The sequence below is a fragment of the Tubulanus polymorphus genome, chromosome 11, assembly GCF_964204645.1.
Source record: "Tubulanus polymorphus chromosome 11, tnTubPoly1.2, whole genome shotgun sequence".
Taxonomy (NCBI): Eukaryota; Metazoa; Nemertea; class Palaeonemertea; order Tubulaniformes; family Tubulanidae; genus Tubulanus; species Tubulanus polymorphus.
In genome coordinates this window covers 12850948-12872601 of record NC_134035.1, presented here as the reverse complement: position 1 = coordinate 12872601, position 21654 = coordinate 12850948, and the positions used below count along the sequence as shown (strand labels likewise).

The 21654-nt window shown below is 37.1% G+C and overlaps 1 protein-coding gene across 2 annotated transcripts; it reads left to right on the top strand.

Annotated features, from left to right (window-relative positions):
* Positions 1-567: 567 nt before the first annotated feature.
* On the top strand, positions 568-19862 carry LOC141913398 (uncharacterized). Of its 2 annotated transcripts, none has more exons than XM_074804920.1 (21): positions 568-633; positions 1525-1595; positions 1815-1883; positions 2308-2373; positions 2465-2511; positions 3017-3106; positions 3333-3486; positions 4554-4718; positions 4804-4871; positions 5363-5617; positions 6470-6577; positions 7429-7590; positions 8252-8475; positions 8923-9036; positions 9714-9965; positions 10513-10700; positions 11816-12011; positions 13266-13355; positions 14836-14961; positions 16010-16102; positions 16574-19862. In XM_074804920.1, exons 2-21 carry the CDS (start codon positions 1569-1571, stop codon positions 16582-16584), a joined length of 2505 nt encoding a protein of 834 aa, XP_074661021.1. In that variant the 5' UTR covers positions 568-633; positions 1525-1568; the 3' UTR covers positions 16585-19862. The 2 variants fall into 2 exon arrangements, with proteins under 2 accessions (XP_074661021.1, XP_074661020.1); XM_074804919.1 differs by having other exon boundaries at positions 3333-3501.
* The last annotated feature ends 1792 nt before the right edge of the window (positions 19863-21654 follow it).

The following is a 21654-nucleotide window of genomic DNA, read 5'->3' as shown; positions in this document are numbered from 1 at the left end:
ACAGTTTCTTTAATTCATATTTCAACCCATAATAGACCATGGTGCTGGTGGCTAAATTTCACACGCACCAAAATTGATATCTCGATCAAGATTCACAATTAGAAGATATCATCTTTCTTTGAGTCATACATATTAAAAAAAGAAAAAAAAACTTCCTCAGCAGCAATTTGCATTGACTTCTTGAAGGATCAGAGTTTAATTCGAAATAACATTCGTTTCCTTAATTAGTGATTAACAAAGAAACTCACGGATTATTAATTACTGTCTGAGTTTTTAAGAAGGGTCTCGTCTCATTCAGTGATCAATTAACATGAACTGTCTAATGAACCACCAGCGACAATTCCATTGTGGCGAGTCCTTCACTATTTCTCGGAACCTGCGCGAGAAGGGGATCAGGGGTAAGCGAGTATTCGACCGCAAGAACGGATTACGAACCGGACTCACTAGACCTCGGATTGCGACGCGGTCTGAGGTCGCTGACCCTAACCCACACAGTTCCTACCCTAATCGGAACAATCGGAACAGAGAATCGAGTGAGCTGCGGCAAGTGAGTGTTCCGTGTCACTCATCCGGGACTTCGACGCATGCGCACACTGCTGCTGGTTTTAGGTGAAACTTCACGCGATTTTTAAGGTATTTTACGGATATTTTTAGCTATTTCAACCGGGTTTACTAAACGTTAGACCCAGTAGGATAGAAACAAGAACTACCTGGTGTTCATATAAGCGAGGTCCGGTTGAAATTGAGCCTTGAATTCAACCGAAATTCCAGTAAAATGAGTCGGAAAATCGCGAATTTCCGATCTGTCAAAAATAATCCCGACCCGGAAATGAATGTATTACACACACACACATTCTCAGTCGATTGACTGTGTTTAATTTAAGGGCGTGAACCGCTGAATTCAACTGACCACCTTTTAGTAAATGTATTTTTGGAGTGTCGTGTTTAGCCAGGGGATGAGAAAATACCGAGTGTTGGACACTTGCCAAAACTATAAAGTAAAAGTAAATGTTGGAACTCTGGGAAAAAGGAAGTCAGTCATAAATACATGATATAGTCATAAGATTGAATGCTGACTCATATTCAATTATTCAGTTGTTTGAAGAAATCATTGTTTCTTCTGAAAGTGTTTTTTCTTTTCAGTAAAGTATTGAGAATTGAACTGTACAATGCCTGGCATTTACTTCCTTGACTTTTGACATTTCGACTCTAATACTTTTATGAATTGATTACTTTCTGGCTTATTTATTTAGTTACTGTAGCCTGTCACTGTGTGTCTTGTCCATGGTAAATAAACATTTCTTAGATATGTCTTATATACCATTTCCAATTGTTTGACCACTAAGTCGAGATTTAGTTTAAAACTGAATAAAACAGAGTCCAGTATTATATATAAACAGAACTAAATTCAAAGCCTTTCAGAACTTTGTTGTAACCTGCAGGACCCTGTGGCACGACCAGCAACCCTTCGCCGAGGTTTGCTTGAACCCTGGCTAATTCTCTGACATCTAATTCATTTTCTAGGTAGACTTTGTTCAGCTTAGACGAAAGACGAAATCAAATCAAAAATGTCCGGAGGAGAAGAACAAATTGAGGTAAGCATTCAACATGTCAGGCTTGTGGGAGGTAGTCGAATAAAGCATTCCAATCAGTGCCACGTGAACTGTTTAAGTCCAACAATATAATTTTTTTTCGTCGAATAAATTTGATCATAAAAAATTTTATTCTATCGTGAGACATCTTAATTCAACTTGCCTGTTATTTGAATTATGTCTAACTCAATCAATGTTGCGTATTATTATTTATTTTTACAGTGCCCATTGTGTATGGAGCCGTTAGAGATGGATGATCTGAGTTTTTATCCATGCACATGTGGCTATCAGGTACGTTTCAGGAGAACGACACACAGTTGTTCCATAGTTGTGGATCAGAATTAGTATATTTCCAGCGCTTAAACCTTAAGAGTCAAATTTTCACTGAGAACTGTTTGCTTCATCGCTCAGGGTCAATACGACTGCTTGATTTCTTAAATAGAAGCCCCCTTCTACACGGAATATGCTTTTAAAGGAATTTGAAACTTCAATTCGAGCAAAATGCCAGAAATTCTATTTTTACGAAATAGGCAATTAGAAATTTATGTTGCTGTACTGACTATGCCTTGATCGGAGGAGTCTGTAATTGGGATATATGAAAGTGATGCCGAGACTTCCTCAAAATTTAAGATTTTCTCCTTAAAAACTGCGTGGAAAACTCGAAAACTGTGAAATGGTAATCATGAGTCTGAATATGTTTGAATTTCGTTTTCAGATTTGTCGGTTTTGTTGGCACAGACTTCGAACATATGAAAATGGTCTTTGTCCAGCTTGTCGAAAGGTAAGTGCAATGCTTAGCAGGTTAGCTTTACGTACACGTGGAATTGTTATCAGGTAAACAAAATACCTGATTTTATGAATATTTTTTCTAGCTCTACCCGGAAAATCCAGCAGAATTTAAACCCCTGACAGATGATGAGTAAGTGGATAGAAATGTTTTAAAAAAAGGAGGAGCATTTTTAGCTAGAAATTATTTTTTTTTTCAAAGTTATTTATATCTAAACCTGCAACTTTCAAAGTGTAATTTGAGATTGGAACTTCTTTAAAGTATTTATAAGGTTCTTTTTATTTGTGCTCTTCCTGTAGAAGGAATATTCTTCTTGTAAAAAAATTTCTGTCATCACCAAAGATGCAATCATTTGCAGAAACTTTCCTACACGGCAATTTTAACAGAAATAGTAATAGATAATTCCTCTCACGAAAGAGCGCGATCGAAAAGGTCCTAAGAGTTCTGATAATCTGATCAAACTTTCGAAATCGGGTTTTGTAAGATTTTTTGTTGAATATAACGTGACCTTATGAAGTGATTTTACGAGGTTTCTCGTACTGAATTTGTTAAATCTTGTCAAAGCAAACGACGACGACGGAGTGTGTGAGTTATTCGGTGGAAATAAACTCACGATTTCGAACGTTGATTTACGTAGGTTACAAAGAATAAAGAAGGAAAGACGTCAGAAAGATCATCAACGTAAACAGAAAGCGGCCGAAAATAGAAAACATTTGGCAAATGTTCGGTGAGTTGAAGAAAATTATGTTTATCCGTTTTACCTCAGACCAACTGAACGGAATTCTGTCACGGGAGAGATACGTTCCAAGAGATGTCGTTCCAAGAGATACGTTCCAAGAGATGTCGTTCCAATCGATTTTGTGTGACTTAAACTGAGTGAAATTCATTTTACAACGTCGCGTTCGTTCTGCGATGTCAATTATTCACGTACGTTTCATTTGAATCTAATTCAGAGTCGTTCAGAAGAACTTGGTATTCGTAGTCGGTTTATCGCCTCGACTCGCCGATCCCGAAGTTCTCAAACGACACGAATATTTCGGAAAATTCGGTAAAATTCATAAAGTAGTGATCAATCAAAGTACAACGTACGCCGGTTCACAGTCTAATGTAAGTAAAAACAATGTAAGTAAATTATTATCATTCATTTCATTCGTTACACGGGTTTTTACGGATCGGAGAATTTCGGATTTATTTTCCTCGCGTGGAAAATCTGGAAATTCCGACTTGTTGAAATTCTAGAGAATTTTTGGTGTCTTGTTGGTGACGAGCAACACAAAGATCCTCTTGATAAGAAACAGCCCCTACTGAGGATATGTTATCATATAATCTGGGATGTCGAATGTTTTGGTGTCTTGTTGTTCTTGCTGGTGACGAGTGGCTCAAGGAACCTCTTGATAAGAAACAGCCCCTACTGAGGATATGTTATCATATAATCTGGGATATCGAATGTTTTGGTGTCTTGTTGTTCTTGCTGGTGACGAGTGACACAAGGAACCTCTTGATAAGTACCAGCTCCCACTGAAGATATGTGTTAAATCTTATCAGCATTTGGAAAATATGGAATTTCGGAATCCCTGATCTGTAAAAACCCCTATCGTAGAAATACTCAATCAGCTTTATTCGGATCGTATAAGATTAAAGAAATTAATCTGGTTTATGAGGAATATGGATTAGACATCATACGTACTTTACATAGAATGCCTAAGTAAACCTGACCTCTAGATAAATACTGGATAAATAGAATCAAGAAACGTTAGATTCAGAAATCATATAATCGCTATAATTATGGTTCCCACAGAATGGAGAAATTGGAATAAACTTCGAGAATTTTTAAATAATAATTCCCGGTTTGGAAATATTTGGGAATTTGAAAAATGTTCCTCAAATCAGGGAAATATTTGGGATTCATGTTTGTTTCATGTATTGCATTTGCCAAGAGAATCTTTCTTCAGTGATTTCCCTTGAAAATCACCTTTATCAACCAATCTCGGCTTAAATGCTGACTGTAGTACAATGGTATCTGTTCATTGCCATTTGGGAAAATTGAATAATCTCTTTGAGAAAAACTTGGGAATTTTTAATTCATATAACTGTGGGAACTGTGATGATATCTGAAGTTAATCTGAATGCTCATACAGCGGATGATGTATATAATGACTGTGTCTCTATCTCAGGGTCCTAGCGCCGGTGCGTATGTTACGTATTTAAAAGCTGAAGACGCGTTAAAAGCGATTCAAAACGTCAACAACGTCTACGTCGATAGTCGCACTTTAAAAGCGTCTCTCGGAACTACGAAATATTGTAGCCACTTTTTAAAGGGAACCCAATGTCCGAAGCTGGTAAGAAAAGGAAAATCAACACCAGTTATTCCGATTTATATGTTTTGATACGTTCGGCATTTTATTTTGTTGTTTTATTTTCTAGGATTGTATGTATCTGCATGAATTAGGTGAAGAGGCTGCTAGTTTTACTAAAGAGGAAATGCAGCAAGGGTAATTAATAATTATAGAAGAAAATAGATAATTAATGCTGGCATCGTCGATCTGCAGCTTGAACCCTATAGCAATTAGATATTTTATCAGCACACTTTCAAAAACTGATCGTCTACACTTCACATGTGTTCAGAACTTCATGTTTTTGAATGAAAATGAACTATAAACACCAGATATAAGACATTTGTCAGCACACTTTCAAAAACTGATCGTCAACACTTCACATGTGTTCAGAACTTCATGTTTTTGAATGAAAATGAATTACCAACACCAGATATAAGACATTTGTCAGCACACTTTCAGAAACTGATCGTCCACACTTCACAAGCATTCGTTACAAATGAACTCGCAATGTCAGAAGCGCGGTGGTATCGAACTGAAGAGGGTTGGTTCTGACGGGAGATGGTTCAGGGCTGCTGCTTGTTGCCCGTATGAGTCTAACAGGTTATTTACAGGTAATCAATAATACGTGTTGTTTTTCTGGTTTTTAGGAAACATCAGGATTATGAACAAAGACTTTACGAGCAGTATATGAACAGTCAAAATACGGCGCACCACGGCACGACAACTACATCTAAAACGGCTACGCATCCTGCAACCACGGTTTCGACATCATCGTCATCATCGGTTACAGCAGCGGCAGCGGCGCCCGTGTCTACTTCCAGTTCATCTCCCCCATCCTCCTCTTCTAGTGCTGTTACAACTACTTCTAGTAATAGTACTAATCAACAACTAAATACAACTAGGTAAGTGTGCGCGCGTTTAATATCTATTTACATCTTGCACTATTATAAATTATATACTTTATCATTAAGAGAAAATGTCACACGCGCAAAACGAGAACGAATCCGAAAGGTTTTTAGACGTTTTGGCAATATCCTTATAGCCATCTACAGTCCAGACTCTTGTTATTCTTACTGTGCAGGGATTTTATATTATCTTCACTACACAGACTCATAGAGTTTCCTCAATGGTTATAATGAGGACAACATCAATATTCTGAAGATGACTATTGAGGATATAATCAAAACGTCAAATAAACTATACTAGCTCAAGGAAACATTTCGGACTCGCGTTATTCTAAATGTGTGGGATTTTATATTATCTTTACGACACTGACTCAAAGTGTTTCTTCAATGATTATATACTCAATATTATATTTTCATACGATATCATGTAGAACATTTATTTAAAGCTATGAAATCTGTCTGTGGCTAGTTTTATCGGGTCAAGCTCTTATGAACAGAGATTCAGTTCCACGGTTCTCATCGGTTTCATAGTTTCATTCACTCGAGTGTTGAAAAACCCTATTGAGTAATCAAACCCCTGTAGGGTTCGTAGCGGTCCTTGAAGGTCGTGAAAAATTATGAAATGGGTACAGGTCTGAGCCTGCTTGATCTATGTATCTGTTTCATGTACATGTACTGATGAATCACTGAATCTGAGATCGTTATAACTGAAGGTTCCATAGTATTTGAAATGAAATCAATAGAATAAGTTAGAGGGATTGTGACTGAGAACTGATGAACTGGATCTCTATAAACTAGCAGGTGTTAGAGTTAGAGTGTGTGATGTTATATATTCAGCATCCTTTGTAGGAAAAAGACAATTTCACCGACTACGGCATTGTCACCACACCCGCTGTCTGCTCCGGGCACTTCTTCATTAGCACCACAACAAAACACTACTGCAAATAAATCTGAAAGGTATTCATTATATCTCTCCCTCAATGTGTTTATACGTACCTCGCAGCAGTCAGTCAATTCAGTGTTCTCCGAAACAGGTTTTATAAGTGCGGTCAACCCCTTTCATTTTTACATCCACCCCTGCGAAAATCAGCCACTACTTATCAAATATCTGTTGCCCCAGCCAGTAATAGAAGATTAAATCAAAATTAAGCTCAATTTTTCTGTATCTTATGGGGGATCTGAAGCCGCACTATTTCAGCAGCCACGTCGAGTTAACAATGAATGCAGCACCTTTAAAATTCTGGAGAACGCTGAATCATCATTGTCTATATGTCATCTAAAATCAACTATTTATTGGTTAAAAATGCTTAAATGTCGAAACATGTTGATGTTTGATGTCAAATCAAACGTTGAACTTTATAGTCTGAAATATACTTAGTTTAAATTACTCAGCTGCCTGGAGGTACGACAATTCTATTTTAATCAAACCTGTCTGTTCTGAATTTCCTTCATGTCAGGTTCTAGCAGATTTCAATTAGCGAGTTAAAATGAAAGTGTTGTCCTTAGAGTTCTTAGTGAAATACGGACCCTACTCCTCCGGTCACGGTTGATGAATTCGACCATTGAGTTAAGGGATCATTCATGTATTACATACGCATTATGGGAGGGGGAGGGGTAAGTGCAGCTGTAATGCTTTATGTATATGAAAAAGTCGAATTTTATGCGTACGTAATAAATGAATGATCCTTAAGTTGGGTTGTCTTCAATATTTAAACTCAATAAGGGTCGAAACCTTAACTCATAAATGTGGAGCTGCATGCGTGTGGTGTCTCGGTATTTACTGAGTGAAATGTTTTATTGATTTTTAGGTTAACGAATGGTAATAAACCTCCTTCACCGCCGCAGAAATTACTACTAGATACAGAAAATAATCAACAGAAAGCTCCGGGTGCAAATATAAACAAACATAGAACACAACATCAACAACAACAACAACAACTTGTGATACAACCTGACAATAATGCCAACAGGTAAACACCTAACTAGCTATACACGCTGTCATTTAAACCATCTGTATTTCACTGGTTTCGGGTTCATTTGTTTAATTCCTGGCGCTGACCGTCAGTCGGCCTTTCACTTGTCTATTCATCAATCCAGGGATCTTGTGTTTGAATCGGTTGCATTGTCTTAAGACCAGACTAAGACCAACTTAGTTCTATAGCCAATCTAACAACTGAAGATCGGTCTAAAGATTTAAGACCACTTTTGGACTTAAGTCGCGACTGGTGCTAGCAGTCAGTTTATCAATCTAGAGTTAATGTGTTTGAATCCTGTACATGCTAGCAGTCAGTCTCAGTCAGTCAGGGCCAAATTCGGTTTTCGTATCTAGTCGACTAGTGGTCGGAACTAATAACCGAATGTGCTTAATTTCCGAACTATTTCCGGACCATAGTTCCGACTAACTGAAATTCGATTTCGCTTAGTTTGACTATAGTCGGCTAACTCAGATAACCAAAGTTGGCCCAGTCAGTCAGTCAGTCAGTCAGTCAGTCAGCCAGCCAGCCATAGATAATGCTCTGAGTGGTGCTAAGCAGACCAGGATGAAAGTGAACTCATTCTAACCTCTGATGAGTTTAAGAGTTCGGGGAAACTTTCATCCACGTTCGATATAAATTTGAGTTTTTGTTTCAGTAATCGAAGTTCAGATCGATCGCATATGAATAATTCAGACAGTAGTAATAACGTCGTTACCCACAATCCTCTACCCACTAATATCGGTGCTAACACGAAGAACGTCTTAATCGACTCTAATCCCGAGAATAGTCTATCACTATTCAGCGGTTCCGGATTTCCGTCGATGAGAGTTATGAAACCGGTGGCGCCCCCTGTACAACCTGCGCACAATCCTCCTACAGGTGCGTAGAATAACGAGTCATCGCGTTTACTGAAGTTTTCGCAAATTTTTACCAGTATTTCTAAATTCCGTTTCAATTTTCTGATTATAAGTTGTTGTATTACTGAATTTGTCACAATTATTGAGTCTCAATTTGTAATTGAAAGTCGTAATTTTGATAAATAGTCACATTGATGTCATCTCTATTTTTGAGTCTCAATTTGTATTTCCAATTCAAAATACTCTATAAAGTTCAAGTCATTATTTGTATAAGTCCTCAGCGTAATGATTGTCCTTACTACAACAACTTAACTGTTTTTGTAGTTTACGCATAGTTCAACTCTGATCGTTTGAAAAATAGTTCCACTTTTATTGAGTAACATGTTTCACCAGTTTCTGAAATAATATACGTAATGACTTTCATACGAACACTCGCTAATCTCGCTGCGATGTTTTAAAATGTTTCTAGAATCTATACCTACGACAGAAATAGCGGATACGATACCGGTATCAAGTTCGACCGATTGGCAAGCTGCGTTTGGGTTTAAAAGTGCTGCGGTTGAACACCACGACGATGATCTAGGTATGTGTGTATGTATGAAGAATCGATGCCGGACACAAATAGACTTTATAACTATCACGGTGAAAGAGTTATTTGAAATGACTATGCTCTAGATCGATAAGGTCTACAGTTAGAATTAACCCTTTCAGTGCGGGCTAATTAATACCCTAAAGTGCTGAAGGTAATTTGAAGATTTTGAAAAATTCCACCCTAGTGTGTTGAATAACGGGAATACCACTATAGTGCGTCTACACCGCGGCGCGGTGTATCGTTAGTTACTAGTATTTCACTATGTTTGACAGGTGCTGCCATCTATCAAGAGAGATAATTACTAATTACAGCAATACACTGCAGTGCGGTGTACTAGCAAAATCTAACTGATTTATACACCACACTGAAAGGGTTAACCGAGTTGTCTCCGTGGATTCAGTGATAGCAATCAATTTGTAGGCAACAAAAATCAGATAATCGCTGGTAGACTGATATTTAACTCAGTGCGTTAATGAACAAGGCCGCAGTTGATAAAACAGTTTATTCTGACATTTTCGAATTGATGACTAACCTTAATCATTAGAGACGTGAAAGAGTTTAGTCAAACTTCGAAACAGAATAAACTGTTTAATCGTCTATCGTTGGTTTTGCTCATAAAAAATCTAAGCGATGTTGTAAATCATCTGTGTTATATTTATGAATTTCAGGTTTTGACCCGTGGGATGAGTCGGCTAAAGGTCTAGCAGATCTCATCGAACGCGAACAAGGCCAGCAGCAAAATCTTCGTTCTATCAATCATCATCATCAACAACAACATCATCATTTATCTCCTCATTCTTTGCATCATCAGCAACAACAGTCTTCTCAACAACAGATCTTACAACAGCAGCAGCAGCAGTCTGTGCCTCCCGGCTTTGCTCCCAGTCATATTAACCCTTACCTGCCCAATTCAAAATCAGGTACGTCTCACAGTTACATGAATCAGAGTCTGGTAAATATCACGAGATAATTCAAGATTATCAACTCAAGCGCAGCAGAGTCTTATCGTTACAGTGGAACCTCGTTCCAACGAACTTCACTGGCCCAGAAAATATGTTCGTTATAACAGTTTGTTATATTCAGTATGAAATTGATTAAATTTTCTTACTTGGGACAAAATTCTAGTCTTAGATTCTAAGTATATTGATTTCAAGAGGAATATTCCTCCCACCACTAAACGCTGTAACCTGAATTTTTAGAATGATAGGTATTGGTGTTTTGGGTGTAATTTGTTTAGATATATCCGATGAATCATTGTATCTGAGTTCGTTATAACGAGGTTCTACTGTAGTAATGATTTCAGGATAGCGACATAATGCTTTATGTTGTATTATTCTGTATCTGAATGTGGTGAAAGAACGTTTGAATTTGCAAAACATGTGTGAAAATTTCGGTTTCTTTTTCTGCGGAGTTTTCTCCTTTCCGTTTAACCTTCGCGTATTTCTCTAAAATGGTTTATGTTTACAGGTGGTTATCAGTTACCGACTCGTAGTAAAATATTGGGTTTAATGTCGTCGACGTCGTCACATCCGCCGGGCTTCAACTCCGTCAACAACGCTAGTTTTATTAATAGTAGTAACTGTACATCATCATCATCATCATCGTACACAAATATGATTTCAGATTGCTCAGGAAACGCGCCGCAGCAAAACGAGGTAAAACCGAGAAAAAAATGCCGCGATCCGGTTCCACGGTTCTGTTTTAGATTTGACTCGTTGAAAATGAACTGAAACTCGATTAGTTTAACTCTAAATCAGAACTTCAGAACCGCGGCCCGGCGCGAGCGCACGTGTCCGTGTGAGCTTCTTACACAAGCTGCTTTTTGTATCTATAGACTTTCAGAGCTGCATAAACTGTTTATATCTAATTTGGCCTGAGAATAACGGGACCCAGTTTCATCAGCTTTCAGTTCGAGTTACGTCAGTTTGTTTACCCGTATACAGTTCTGAGTTGTGACTCTAATGGAAATCAGAATTCCTTGGAGTCGAACTCAAACAAATTTTCATTCTCCCAAATTTGGAATTCGGGGTCCTGTGATTAGTTGCTCAAAGTCAGGGCTTGAATTTGATCATCTCAGTTCTATAGTCAATTCGTAAGAATTTGAGTCACGCATGACTGATGTTTGTAACTTGGCACTGGCTTCTTGAAAACACTTCATGTTGTAAGCACTTAAAGTAGTAAAAGTTTGCAGCCCTGAATAGTCGCTGTAGAGTTGTAGTAATATCTAAGAATATATTATATTGATATCGTGAAAAGGATTATTTTTGAAACATGAAATGAAGCGCAAATTTAATGAAAACTTCATAGAAACCACTGAGAAATATTGAAAGTTTAGAGAAATATTGAAAGTTTAGAGAAATGTTGAAGGTTTAGAGAAATGTTGAAATTTTAGGGAAATATTGAAAGTTTAGAGAAATATTGAGAAATACTGAAAGTTTAAATTAGAATTATATTGTACAGCTGATGTAGTACACATGCATTTATAGTTAGCTCAGTATTATTGTATTTTTGCTTATTTCTAAATATTGTGTAGTTTTTATTCTCGGAACAATTTATTTTCAAATAGTTGTTTTTTCGTTAGTTTTAACTCACCGGATCCAGTTTCACAGTTGCGAGTTAAAATTTGACTCCGAGTTAACTCATTGAAAATGAACTAACTTTAACTCAAGAGTTATCTCTAACTCAAAACTGTGGAACTGTCCTGAAGTGTAGCGCGTGTGAGTACTTGAAAATAAGAAATTATGATATCTGTTATTTTCTTCGCGAAAAGGACATATTTACGAAAAACTGGCAGGAAGGTTTGAAGGCGTTGTTCCCGAACGTGAACATCAGTTTCGGTACACCGAATTACCACCAGGGGTCAGCAGGGGTAAACAGACCGACACCCGGTAACCATCGTCAACAGCAGCAGCAGCAGTTGCCCCCTCCACGTCATCACTTACAGCATCACAATATACAAAATAAATGTGAGTATCTGAATTATAGCCTGTCTATCTCTCTATCTTACCTCAGGGTCCCTACAACTCTTTGAATCCTTGAAAACTCCTTGATTTTTGAATATATTTTTCAAGGTCCTTGAAAATCCTTTAATTTTGAGAAATATCCATAAACTCCTTGAAACTCCTTAAATTCTGGGAATGTCCTATTAAAAATTTTCAAAAGGTCCTTTTCAGAAGACAGTGTGTTCTATTAATATTCATTGTGTGACTTGTGAAAGTTGTTTCACTTTGAGATTTAAAACATTTAAACATGTAAAACCAAAACGGCACACACAACAACTGATCAAAATTTGAGAAAAACATGGATTTTGTTTTTGAATTTTCGACTTTTTTTCCTTATATATAACCGCGAAAACCTCCTTGAATATTGAAAATTACTCCTTGAGAATTCCTTGAAAAGTCCTTGAATTCTGGATACCAGGAATTGTAGGAACCTTGTACCTCTTTATATCTGTCTCTCCCTCCTCTGTTGTCACCTCTTCATTTTATGAACATTCCCTCAAACTGGTTTCATAGACTGGCATTACAAATTTACCGCAGAACCAAACACTACAGCGGAACCTCGTTATAACGAACTCAGATACCAACAATTCATCGCATATAACAAATATAGAATTTTGTCCCATATAAGACAATTTGATTAATTTCATAGTGAACATAATGAACTATCGGTTATAACGAACCTATTTTCTAGTCGCGTGAAGTTCGCTGTAACGAGGTTCCACTATAGATCTGTGTCCATTCAAAACAGTTTCTTATTTCCCTGTTTTCATTTTGTACATTTTCTTATATTACGTCTTGCGGTTCATATATTCTAAGTGTTGTTTTAGTTTTACAAACTGCGCAATGAGCAGAATTATTTTTTAAATTATTATTATTATTATCATTATTATTATTATTACCGGTATAACGTACACGTTTGTGTGTACGCTACGGGGTTCCCACGACTAGAATTCAAACGAAGGCTTCACGCTACTGTTTACTGTTTTAAGAGTTGCAAAAGGAAAAACGATATCGAAGAAAACACAGATGATAGTTTATAAAACATGTAATTTATGAATTGTAACATTCGAAACCTAGAAATTTGGCCGATTCACTCGGGGAATTTTGTGTATTGTGTGGATTACCGAGGGGATTAGTAAATGGGTTGAAAGACACCACTCTTATGAAGCTAGTAAACTCCACGGACGAGTTGAATTGTGGATTGTGTTTTGTTTGTAGCCTGGCCGTCTCAATGTCGCTCCTCTTCAGCAGTTGATTGGATGTCACAGGATCCTGCCATAGTTACATCCGGCGGTATTACCGAACACGGTGAGTACCGTCGAACTAAAATACCTCATCGCTCTCTCACTCTCTCTCACTCTCTCTCTTTAGTACGTTCACTAATCATAACACTATTAATCATCCGACATATACATTCATCACGCATTGAATCCAGTACAGTTTCCATGACTGCCGACCGAAGAGTGGTGGGTTCAAATCCCGCTTTAACGCTGATTATCTGTGTTTCCTGACTCAATGATCTAACAATAAAACGTCGAATGCTCCCTAGACCTGAGTTTGATCCAATCTCCGGAAATGGCTCCCAAAGAGAGAGTTAGACCTAACCCACATCTGTAGAACTAGGGTCAAATACAGTTAGATGAGGAATTGCAGCTTGAGTTTGGGCGGCTGTACTTCTAAGAATCTTCTATATCACACAGTAAATCAGTCAGGAGTACCTACAAAAATAAAATATTCCCCTACAAAAACAAAATATATCCTCATATATTATTCATAATCTCATCCATTAATCCATCATTTTAATCCATTAATCCGTTGCTTATCCTTGTTTAAATCATTATCGAATAATTAGATATCGAATATATTAACATTCACTTATTTGTTTTTTAACCAAGAGGAATCATCGATCCTGAGTTTTAAAAGTTGTTTCAGTGATTGTGAAGAGAGTAGGGCAGCGGACTTCGAGGTTTTTAGTGGTACTTTGCATGCGTGTATTTTAATTTACCCCAAACACCCTCCCCTTCCGTTAACCCTCTCATGCCCTCTTTACTATAACGTCGTTATTATTTTCTAGTCTTGGAAGAGGTGACTTGTTGAGTAGTTTCATAAACGAGGAGTGGAATGGGAGGGTTCATTGATGGGGGGGGGGGTATTGCGATACTGTCTAATCCGCGATGTCTCAAGACCCCCCTCCCTCATAATATTTCGTCCCACGTTTATGAAACTACCGACTTTTTACGTAATTTATTTGATAACATCGTATCATAGAGGAATCGTCACTGTATGTAATCAGTTCTATTTTACATAATCATCATTCGTGATATTTCAGGTTTTATCTCAAAGAACTGCAGCTGCAAACTACTTCAGTTGTTCAATAGTTAGTTTACAGTTAACCAGTCGATAGTGGAAATAGTGACAATTGAGATTCCATTGTCACCACATAGATTTATCTGGCTGTCGACTGCAACCGACTTTTGAGCAACTGACCCCTCGAGATCAGCAGTAGCTTCTTACCGGGTACTAAAAAACAGTAATAGTATTATCGCTGTTTATTGAAAAAACTGATCAATCCAGTTTTATGAAAAAGTTTTGGTTTAATTGCCATTTGAATGAAACCATTCATCGGGACCTTGAAGAGTTTAAGCAGAAAGTAGTTTCTACCTTCTATTTTCGCCGGCGGTACTACTGATAAAATACTCAGTTTGTACTGATGTAGTTTATGTAACTTGTGTTGTATTTATCTAACACATTCTTGTATCGCGTTTTTCTGTATTTTCTACGTTTACAGCTCAGAATCTGACGACAACGACAGACGAACAGCCGCCGCATTGGATGAAATCTTTACAACAACTCACAGAGATCGATACCAATCCTAATCACAGACTACCGTTCGTACAGAGCTTCCCTTTCAGAGGTACGTCACAGTCTCCACACAGTTATAGTCTATGGCTTCTTACGAGAACTTGTTCTTTATTAACCCATTAGCACTCAGGAATTGCAATATGTAGTGTCAATAACTCCTCAGAAAATTTGGGGTGAAATCCAAGTTCATCACGATACCAAATAGCTCATTCGCTGTTTATTTCCATGCATTACAAGTTAGTTTTATTTTGTAGTAAGTAGGCTTTCATATGATATATGATTTGATGAAGTGGGCCACTTCTTACGAGAACTCGTTCTTTATTGATAAAAACTTTGGTTGAATGAAACAATCTAGACAGACAATTGAATCCTTCCGAGGAAGCCTCTGATGTTAGTGTTCATAGCCCTCTGTACTGTAACACTCTCTCATAATCAAAACTTCATTGCTATCTGATGAAATTTGAGCAACTTGGCCATGATAGTTCCTGTACATAGGTATAGAGCAGGGCAAAGTAAACATTGAATGCCTGTCACTGTCAGTCATTGTCCACTGGTCAATTGAGGCAGCTTGATCACAGGTGGTCAGCTTTCCTAGGTTAGGGGTTGTTGATTGGCTGGCTAGGGTTATGATGTCACAGCTGGTCAGCTGACCTAGGGTTAGGGTTTTTGATTGGCTGGCTAGGGTTATGATGTCACAGCTGGTCAGCTGACCTAGGGTTAGGGTTTTTGATTGGCTGCTTGTGTAACATGTCACATGTACTCACACATGTGACCTCTAAGCTGTGGTTTTCACTGGTTGACTGGTCACCACGGGTGAATACTTAGCCTTTCAATTCGAGTGCATAGAATTTTAAAAGCACTTAAATATTACAATTTTCTGATCGGCTACCATTGAAATACCATAAGTTTGCGTATTAATAGATAGCATATTAGAAATGGTGTGAAATATGATTGAAAAACCTATTGAAACTTATTGAAAACCTAGTGAAACCCTATTGATAGAATGACAGATAATCAGATATTCAAATGATATTATTCCGAGTGTATTTTGAAATAGAGAACAAATGAATTAATGCTCAATGAATTGATTGTTTTCGCAGGACGAGGTGGATGGACACAGAATCCGCCTCCAGGCTTTCAAACTCAAATGAGACCACCCACACAGCTGACTGAACCTCACACGATTGCTGAAGGTAAAAAAAATCACCAAATTCTTGGACTGCGCGGATTTCATTCTTATTCTGGTTCCCATTGCTCGGTTTCCACGTGACCGTGGTTTTCATATTACTGGGAAATCAGGCAATATTCGAGACTTTTCTAATTAAGTTTTCCGGTTTTGGAAATATTTCGGATTTTGATAAATTTTTCATCTAAACCGAGAAATATTGGAAATTCATTTTAAACTTCAAGTAGCATTTACCGAAGGCAACCTTCAGAAGTATACTTCCTTGAAAACGACCTTTATCCCGAGCAGGGAAATTCTGACCTTCTGCTGTAGTATAATGTACCTGGTATCTTTTCATATTTAATATGGCAAAATTGAGAAATCACCTGCAAAATACTACAGGATAACTTCGGGAATTTTGAACTTGCGTAACTGTGGAAACCATGTTTTATTGTTCAAAATTCTATTTTCTAAACGTCATTAATTGAATGTTTTCTAGGTTTACAGTAATTCGCCACTAGGTGGCGCCGGTATTGATTGGTCAGATCGGACGTGTTCAGCAAGCAGACGACCGAGCAGAGATTTGAAAGAGAAAAGGAGTTCAGCGATTAGATTTTCATCGAATATCCGGGGCTAAAAATGTTAGATTTAGTGGTGGAATTATATCGTATTATAAAATTGTTTTTGTTGTTTTTTCGAATCGTCGAGCCCCGGATAGTAACAAGCGGTACGAGCGTCTGTCGCGCCGGCGGTGCAAGGGTTAATACTCGATCTGTCAATCAAAATCGCCAAAAAATCGGCATAAAAATAGGTGTGGCTTGTTTGATTACAATTCTCTCTCAATGGACGTATTAATGATAATTAATAAGTAACATAATAATTATAATTATGATTATTATTATTTTTTGTTTTTGTTTCGTTACGATGGTAATAATTCAGGAAATATTGCTTTTTGTGCCAAATATTTCGCGAGTAAATGAGGAAAACAAGGAAAACACGATCGCAATATTTAAAACTATTCTTTGTAGTGATCTCTTTATTTAAAGAACTAACACGGCTTCGACTATCTGAAATTCTAAACGAGTCAAAAAATTATCAATATGGTCATCAATGTTACATGGGTGCTGGGTTATAGTTTAAAAACGGTTACCGACCTGACTACTGTAACTATTTGAGAGTAGTTACTACTGTAACTATTTGAGAGTAGTTACTGCTGTAACTATTTGAGAGTAGTTACTGCTGTAACTATTTGAGAGTAGTTACTGCTGTAACTATTTGAGAGTAGTTACTACTGTAACTATTTGAGAGTAGTTACTACTGTAACTATTTGAGAGTAGTTACTACTGTAACTATTTGAGAGTAGTTACTACTGTAACTATTTGAGAGTAGTTACTACTTTGAGAGTAGTTACTACTTTGAGAGTAGTTACTACTGTAACTATTTGAGAGTAGTTACTACTCTGAGAGTAGTTACTACTGTAAATATTTCCTTTCAAACTCGACTAACGATAATTTCTCAAATTCTATGCATGTGAAAAAATCGCGCCAAATATGAAACGACTAAGAGTTTATTTAGATGTGTGATTTGCCTAATATTTGGACTGGAAGACCGAAAATTGAAATAAAAGTTATTGAAAATGAACCATTTTAATCGAGTTTGTCTGATATGTTAGTGGCCCCTTCTAACGGTATGGCTGGTGTGCCCCATTGAGTCACTAGTTCGACTACTCCTAAATAGATATAACAGTAGGTATTCTGGTCGACATCCCCCTGCGACACCTCAGAGTTTCAGATAGTCGGCGGTTTGGGTTGTTGAATTTTATTCTTAGATTCGGCTTTAAAAGTAAAACTTAAGAAAATGTGCTCTGTTACTAATAACTACTACTATAAAATATCAACGATTAATTACAAATCAAAGCAAAGGGTTTTTCATTCTCTTTCTTGTATTCAATGTTTGAATGGAGTCATTTATCAATCGTCATCAACCGGGAGCCGATCCAGGGTTCTTTTTGAAGAAGGGCGGAAAAAAATTCAAGGCGATTTTGGGAACTTACGAAATGTTTACGAGTGAAAATTTCGTAAGCAAAGTGTGTGCTAACTCCGATGAGATTATGGGTGGGGGGTTGAAAAGGCTCGCTGTTAATTCGGGCCGATTCTTAAAACGTGCCTTCTTTCGAAAAAGAGCCCTATTTTCTTCAGTCGATGATGGGTTAGACGAAATCGGACCCTGGATCGGCCCCTCGTCAATCACTCTCTGCTGCTTTTCACTCTTTTCAAAAAACAACGTCAAAAACAACTTCACATAATAATAATGATAATAATAGTGTGATTACGGTGTTTTGTAACTTCGATTTGTCCTATTGAAATCATCGACAGGAAGGAATGTTATTAGGAACGTCGACTGCGAATTCGAAAATAATGTTTAGGAAAATGCTGTAAAAATTCTTGCGCATGCTAAAAGTGTTCGTCATCGGTGCAATGCTGTGGAATACTTCTGAATAACAATATTTTAGATAAGGCTTGACCTGAGTGCGAAAAACCAAAATGTGCTTAGACCGGTCTTAACACATTTGCTGCTGCCCTGATAATACAGTGCTGCCCCCTGTTGTACATCGAAGTTGACAATAGAGCTATAAAAAGTCGGCCACTGTTAAAAAATGACCGATTGAGAATTAAACGAAAGTTTATTCTCAAACAGTGAATAAAGGCCTTTTTCTGAAGCAGCAAAATCGAAATAGATTAGCTATTTAGATAATATAGCCGATTAGTGTCAATTAACATAACCGGGTATGTTGGTTGATAAAAACGCCAGGTAGGAATTATTCAATTATGGCCTACTCAGCAGCGACTTCTACCGAGAACACCATATCGGTTGGATTAGATAATCGGCATACTTGCTCGCCGAGCGAGTATGCTGAGTATGCTAATCGATTATGATAACCAATGTTCATAAAAATGACGGATTATGACATAATCCATGCTCATAAAAACGTTTTGCATACTCGAGTATACTAATCGAGTGTTCATAAAAAGGCCTTAAGATTGATCAGTTGTGGTAATGATGGCAGAACTAGAACTATTAATATATCTTGTAGTCGGCAGCAAATGTGTTAGAAAACCGGTTTTCTCTCTCCCCTGAACTTTTTGAAACCTTCGAAATGCAACTACAAAATTTGCCAGAGTCTACAGGTAGATTAAAAATGTACAGAATTATTTGGTCAGAGTATAATGATAGAAAAAGTATTTCATACAAACATCTGTGCGTGTTGCACGCCTCGAGGTGTGGTAATGTTAGAAATGTATTTTTCTTGGATTTATTGATTCGACGATAGATTTTGACGATGATGATGCTAAGATGCTAGTATTTAGATAAAGAAAATTATAATCCTGTGCGAAGAAAATTGGGTTTATTTACGCGAAAATTTGAAAATTAATTTATGTACAAAAAAAGAAGAAAAATAAGTCTCGGAAGTCGGACTGAAAGTAATTGGAATAATGATGATTATTTGGTTTATTATTATCGACTGTAATCAATGGATATTTGAACGGAAGTAAGGATTGGGAGTGTTACTACATTATTCAATCATTAACAAACTAAAAAAAAAAAACGTTAGCCTTGTTATCTGTGGTTTTCAGAACTGTTCCATTATTTGAATATAAAAAAAGCTGATTGTGTTTATATGAGATGTGTACTGTGTTTGTGTATCACACAAACAAATAAATACTAGTACAATATATGGCCGAGTGTCGAAAAATAAAAATGATGCATTATTCATTATTCAAACGCAATTAATTCTCTTTTCACTTTGATTGTGTTTGACTTTAGAAGAATTGTTTTGGAACTTTGTTCTGGAGTTCATCGAGTCGTCTTTCCTATTGACAAAAAGATCCGGTTCGTAGCCAGTGTTGTCATATCTTGGCCAAGTCCTGTGTCCTGATGTCATTTTAGCCGTAAATATTTGAACTAACGTGATAAAAATACGCAATGAATCGCGAGCGACGAATGAAATATAAGTCCCACAATCACAGGATCGAAAAAGGTTTTGATAAATTTTATTAGTTTTGTTCGATCCTGTGATGTGGGACTTATATTTCATTCGTGAACTAACTTTGCGGCCCAATTCTTTTACTCTGGCATGCGAGTTGAAGTTAGTTCCCGTATTTAAGACTGGTCGCCGGTCTCGCGTCATCTCGGTTAGACTAATGATTCAATGTCTCGTTTTGTACTGACTGACATATTGGGCGATGAATCAATGACAATGAAGTTCAGATTATTTCATTGATTTGTAAACAATTTCTGTTGTATAGATGCAACAAATGCATTTAGTTTAAAGTGTTCTTGTTTGCACCAAATCCAACACAATTTTCAGATTTTCATGAAAGTGTTCATCAAATCAGTGACGTTTGCGCTGACCTTGGGAGAATCATCTGAACTAACAATCTACTCGAATAAAAATTGGTGAATTGATTTCACGCAAAGGGAATCCTCACAGGAGTTATTTGGGTTATTTGACTGAAATTCTACAGCGGATTTTCATACAGAAATATTCACGAATTTCTCGTCCCAATAAAAGATATATGTAAAAATTAACAACATAATTACACAATTGGAACTGAGCGGAAATATCTAAAAGAAAATTTGAGATTGGTAAAAATACAACAATAGTGGTTGGAAGTGTAAATATTGCAAATGCGAGTGAAACTGTTACAAGCATTATTGTTGTACGTTTTGATTTTGTAGTTTTCTGATCGGAGGAAACCATTTTTGAACCTCTGAATAACTGAATTATTATTACACAATTTGACGTTACAATGAAAGTTAAAGGCAGAAGAAAAACGTATATTACATGTTGCATAAAAAGTAGGAATTGATCAGAAAATTTGTAGTAACACCTAAAATTATCCAAAAAATTCATTAGGCCTACTATTGATGGGTTAATACCAATTACCAGTGCGTTCATCACGAAAATAAATAGAATGGCGCATCGAGCGAATCTCGGTGTACATATCAAACGAGATGTGAACGGGAAGAGAACAACTGCCGCACGTTCTAGAGATATCGCTACTATTAACCACGCACTATTGGCACCGATAGAATCTATCAAAAATTCGTAGATTTGACAACTGATCAGTGAATTCAGCAAGAATATTGGACGAGTTTCTACGTACAGTAAGACAAACTGTAAAATAGGCATCAGCGCAAAACCGATACAGAATATAAAATCACTGATAGACAAAACGATTAGATAGTTAGCGTAAGATAAACCGCGGAATCTGCGACTTATCATTATCAGGAAAGTAGCCGAATTTCCGAAGGCTCCTAACAGGAATAAGATAGGCAGAATGACCAGTGATATGGTACGGTAGATTCCAGACTTGTTCTCCACGGACATAAGAACGATGTAGCTGAAAGGTCGACCACCGACAAGCATTATCTTAGTAGAATTCATATTCCACTCAAGCGCGTTAGGAGTTACAGCAGTAAGAAAATTTGAAGTATTCAATTTGCTAAATGCAAACATAGATTTTGTTTTCAAATATTCGCAAATTGAATCTAAATCTAATATCTAACACGGTGCTC

Coding starts and splice junctions, on each gene's coding strand:
- LOC141913398 (XM_074804919.1), top strand. CDS start 1,569: ATGTCCGGAGGAGAAGAACAAATTGAG. Junction 1,596..1,814: donor GAGGAGAAGAACAAATTGAG/GTAAGCATTCAA, acceptor TTATTTTTACAG/TGCCCATTGTGTATGGAGCC. Junction 3,502..4,553: donor CTAATGTAAGTAAAAACAAT/GTAAGTAAATTA, acceptor TCTCTATCTCAG/GGTCCTAGCGCCGGTGCGTA.